General features: G+C 42.5%; 1 protein-coding gene across 1 annotated transcript; it reads left to right on the top strand.

The window, feature by feature from the left end:
• The first annotated feature begins 1,025 nt into the window (after positions 1–1,025).
• slc10a4 (solute carrier family 10 member 4) lies at positions 1,026–4,766 on the top strand. The gene is given in 7 exon segments (XM_028445180.1): positions 1,026–1,644; positions 1,647–1,754; positions 1,757–1,796; positions 1,970–2,025; positions 2,028–2,068; positions 2,071–2,162; positions 4,056–4,766. Coding segments are annotated over 7 exon segments (1,242 nt in total). The 5' UTR covers positions 1,026–1,286; the 3' UTR covers positions 4,603–4,766.
• The last annotated feature ends 596 nt before the right edge of the window (positions 4,767–5,362 follow it).

The following is a 5,362-nucleotide window of genomic DNA, read 5'->3' as shown; positions in this document are numbered from 1 at the left end:
TCTTTTGTCCTTTTAGGTATATTCTTATTCATTGTGTACTTGGATTCCTTTTGTGTATTGTTTTCTTTTGGTTTGGGGTTTCTATTTTTATTTTTTTGTGTTTTAAAAAAATAATAATAATGATTTTTTGTTGTATTCGGTGTATTTTTGAGTTTATTTGGGAGCATTGTGTTCCTTAGTCTTTCCCACTACTTCAATTACAAACAATGGGGGATTTGTTTTGGGGCTGCACAAAATAAGTTGCCCATATTAAAAGTTCTCAACTTGTGGATCAGACCCAAAAGTTGTTCACGGACCTTGTTGTCATTGGCCTCACTGACTTTTGGGCAAAAAATGAAATAAAAAGTGTGTGAATCGTAAAGTTATAAGATGACATCGTTTGAATGACAACAAAATCTGAGAAATTCTGCCATATTCTAATGAAAATGTATTTAAGGAAAGAAGGAAATGAAAAGCAACAATGGGACAGATTATAGTTTGAAAATAAATCGTGTGTTTCTTACATAAGTTACCTTACCCATGACCTGTTGATTATATATATATATATATATATATATATATATATATATATATATCTATATATATATATATATATATATATATATATATATATAAAGAGGAGAGAGAGAGAGAGAGAATAAATCACATTTTTTTGCTGCAGTAAAAATACAAAAACATAATAAAGCAGCAGGTTAGAGTCATAACCTGTTGATGACTTTATAAAGTTGAGTTGGAGGAGGATAAATGACTCTCTGCTCTAGGAGTAAAAGCTAAAACAGAAACTAAAGTCACGCTTTGTTCTGGGTGTTTTGGTCGCTCTGCGGAACATAAAGACGTCATAAAAACCAAGCGTCTGTTCGACAAGCAGAATCGTGCGTAATGCGCGTTTGGAGGAAAAAAAAAAAAAAAAAGCATCTACGCTGACTAAAGAGAGACAGGCAGACTTCATCCACAGCTCAGTGAGCGAGTATAAAAGTCAGCACAGATTTCATTTATGTTAGGCTGTGCTTTTCCAACCTCGATGTAAAGTGTTTGTCCCCCTCCATGTTCGCAGAACATCTGAGGAGAGGGCCTACAGAACTATTTGGATCCTGAGGTTTCGGACCGGATGGAGACGTCCTAATCAGTCCAGCACTGAGCCAATCCGTGGCACCGTGTGACTCACCATGGCACGGTCACATTCCGCCCTCCATCAGTGACAGAGCGCCGCCAGAGGAGTCATTTAACGCACGGACACCTGCAGACTCACACCCGCCTGAGGAGACTCTCCGTGCTCCTATTGCTCCATGCAGACCTCCAGCCTTATACCGGGAGGCGGTGCGCAGCATGCGGCCGTGATGCGCTCCATGGCGGGAAGCTGTGGTGTCCACCAGAGGACGGGGACAATGCGCGGCTGTGGAGGCGCCGTGCTCCGGGACGCAATGAGATCGGACCCCGGAGCTGACTTTGCTTCGGTTCTTCAGGACCGAGGGCCCCGCACCTCGTTCCCCGCTTTCTGGGACTCCCCACTGAGCCACGGAATCAACGTGTTTGTGGGACTGGTGCTGTGCTTCACCATGCTGGGGCTGGGCTGCACCGTGGAGGTTAGTCAGCTGGGGGAACATATCCGCAGACCCATCGGGGTGCTGCGGGCTGTGGTGTGTCAGTTGTGATCATGCCCCTGGTGGCCTTTCTTTTGGCTCTAGCCTTCTCCTTGGATGATGTGGCGGCCATGGCCGTGCTCCTCTGTGGCTGCTGTCCGGGAGGAAACTTATCCACATCATGTCTCTGCTTGTGCACGGAGAGATGAACCTCAGGTAGAATGTTTATTGGCTGTCAATAAGGTGATATTAGGAGGAAACCTGAATGGTGCGTAGATGAGTCATCCGGACATTTTACGCACGGACAGGTTTACTTTACGCACGGTGCCATTGAAATATTGCAGTAGTTAAACACTGCGTAACGGTGAGTCTTTGCTCTCCTCCCTCAGCATCATCATGACCATCTCCTCCACCCTGCTGGCCCTGGTTCTGATGCCTCTGTGCCTGTGATCTACAGCAGAGCCTGGATCAACACACCTGTGGTTAACCCTCATGCCCTTTGGGGGCCATCATCCTCACCCTGTGCAGCACTCTCATTCCTATTGGTTTGGGGGTGATGTTGAGGTACCAGCTACCACCCGCGTGTTGCGGACAAAGTTTTAAAAGGTGAGAACACCTGACTGGAGGTGTGTAGAGGTCAAACTCAGAGCACAGGGAAAACGCACTGCAGTCCTTTTTTCAGTGTGGTTACTGTTAGTGGTTAGAGGGGGGTTGTGGGGTGAAGGTGGAGTGACGTTTGCAGCGTATGTAATAAAGGGCTCCTCCCTGTCATCTCCAATAAAAGCCATTGATGAGGGCGGGGCTGCATTAAATCAAGGAGAGACAGACCGGCTCTGTTTGCTCAGTCATCCACTCTTATACTCAGTAACCTCGTTTTATTTTAAGATGATTGACAGCTAAGCATCTCCAACTGGTTTGTTAAAACATTGCATGTGATGTATTTCATTCTCAGAGACCCTTTGAAGACAGCAGTTTTTCCATAAAAAATCCAAGATTTTTCAGACTGACTTTGGAGTTACAGCTTTTCTGGATTACTGTAAACCAGCTTTTACTGGTCCCAGTATTTCTTCTCATGGTGGTTTGGCATAGAGTTTGAGATTACTTACCGGGGGGACAAAAAACAAAAATGAAAATAAATATATAGACCGTCTCGAGATTCGCGTCAACCATGTGTGTAACAAAAATGATTAGAAAGATAATTGATAACGTTGACTCAAAAAATGTGCATCGATGCGTAGTTTAATGTAAATTCATGACAAAATCAGGCCGGTTCTGCTTCATTTTTGCTGCAGTACCATACATGACCTGCTGGGCCCAGTGTCGCTTCACTATTTACATTAAGAAGAAGAACCAACCTAAAGTCTCAAAAAATTGGGACTACTTCACGAAAAAATTATACTACACACCTGAGGTAGAACTGACATCGTGAAACTAACAGTAATATGTTAGAATCAAAAGCCCCGCAAACTCCACATATGATTGGAGGTGCAGTATTCTTAATGGAGAAAGCCATACAAATGATTGACCATTGTTGACCTTTAAACTTAATCCATTCATCTCCTGAGATTAAAAATATTTTAACATTGTAGAATAAATTCTAACCAAAATGTCTATTTGTAATTCCATCGTTTTAACACTGCTATCCTGGACAGTGTGTACATAAAAGGCACAATGATCATTAAAGTTTATGAATAATCATTTTCTTAAAGCACACCTGCAGGATTGGCCTTCACGTGGTGCTTTTAGAAACTTTACCGCCCTTTTATTACTATTTTATTTCTTATTAATGAAACAAATATCCACTGTAAAAGTACACTTTCTACATTTCTCTTTACAACAGTGGTAAGAGGATAATATACAGTATATCGTATCCCTCACTCCCAACTGATATTTCACTATTAAACATTTATTTATTTTTTACTATTATCATAAAGGATTGTAATGATTTAATCTGGCTCTGTTGGAGCTGCTCAGTGTTTGATGAACTTCATTTTGATTCTAAATGCTGAGTGTGGCCCCTCTATCACAGCAGGGGCCACATGATCCGAGGGCAGAATTATCAACATTCATGTCAGCATTAGACTAATGACCAATCTGAGCATTATTACGGGGGGGGGGGGGGTTGTCTTTGTGGTTTTGATGTCTTGTCAGTTTTTAGTCATTTTATGTGTTTCTGGGTCATAGCTTGCATGTTTTTTGTGTGTGTTCTTGGTGTATTTTTGTTGTCCATTTGCACATTTTTGGAGTCACTTTCTATATGTTTGTTGTTTTGTGTATTTTGTTAACAGTTTGTGTCTTTGGAGATATTCTGTAAAGTGTGCATTGTTTTGTGTGTCTGTCTTTGTTGTCATTTTATGTTTTAAGACACATTTTGCGTATTTTGAGAATGTTCTGTACTTTGTACATTTATGTACTATGTGTATTATGTTGGGCTTTCTATTCCTTTCAACTTCACACAATGTGTAGGTCACTGAGGTGTGTTGTGTTGGTATAGGCGTCTCTGTGGTCTCTGCTCATCACCCTGGTGATGCTGTTCATCCTGACTGGAGCCATGCTGGGACCAGACCTGCTGTCCACCATCCCTCCCTCTGTGTACGTGGTGGCCCTCCTGATGCCTCTGTGCGGCTACGCTGCAGGCTACGGCCTGGCCGTGCTCTTTGATCTTCCTCCCAACTGTCGCAGGGCCGTGTCTCTGGAGACGGGCTGTCAGAACGTGCAGCTGTGCACGGCCATCCTGAAGCTGGCCTTTCCTCCTCAGCTGGTGGGAGGCATGTACATGTTCCCCCTGCTCTACGCCCTGTTCCAAGCAGCAGAGGCTGGAGTTTTCATCCTGGTGTACAGGATGTACAGGAAGCAGGTCCTCCATAAGGCTGACCCAGCAGAGGATGGAGAGGACACGGATATAACGTACCAAAGGTTCCAGGATGATGAAGACTTTGACTCGTGTTATGGGGCAGTGACTGTGAGCGACCCAAATACTATCATGTTGGACCCCTGTCCTCCTGATCCTACGCCTGTCTAATGTGCAGAAATCAACAAGTTATCGCCTGCACAGCAAAATTTACCAGTGTTATTTTGACCCTGAGTGTGTTGAATTTAACACCTGCAAATTATGTTTGTTGGATCATTCTTTTTAGTGCCACTTTAACACTTTTAAGTGTAAAAACCTTTACACAGAGGGCAACAGTAGCTGGGTTTCCATTACAGATTTTCACAAAATAAAAGCGCTATTTCTAAATATTGACAAAGTATAATTGCGCTTTGAACGTGTTTCCATTGAACATTGTTTTGGGCAGGAGCCTCGTAACTCGTGAAATCTTGTCCTGACTTCGCTACAGAAAGACGGACGCTCCAAACCTCCTCATAACACTCCGTATTCCTTTGTTGTTTCACGTCTGATGTAGCAGTAAAAATTTTCTCAGAGAAGTGGTCATGTGACCAGGTGCGTCACGTTCTGTGACGTGTATTTGCAGAAAAAGTATTTTCATTGCACTTTTGCAACACATTTCATTATCGAAACGTCTGAAATTCCGCCTTTTTAGTGTTTTTTAGAAATTCAGGTGTTTCCATCAGTTTTTATTGCATTATTTAGGTTTGGTGCATTTCAAAGGGTAATGGAAACCCAGCTACCAACTAACACTTGATGTAGGGCTGGGCGATATGAACCAAAACTCATATCTCAAAATTTTTCTCAAAATAGCGATATTTATACGATACAAATTTCAATATTTTTAACTCAATAAAGTCTGACCAGAAAGACAATTCTGGGTGAAATTTGCTAA

The sequence above is a fragment of the Gouania willdenowi genome, chromosome 4 (assembly GCF_900634775.1).
Source record: "Gouania willdenowi chromosome 4, fGouWil2.1, whole genome shotgun sequence".
NCBI classification, from domain to species: Eukaryota; Metazoa; Chordata; class Actinopteri; order Blenniiformes; family Gobiesocidae; genus Gouania; species Gouania willdenowi.
This window is presented reverse-complemented; position numbering and strand designations above follow the sequence as displayed.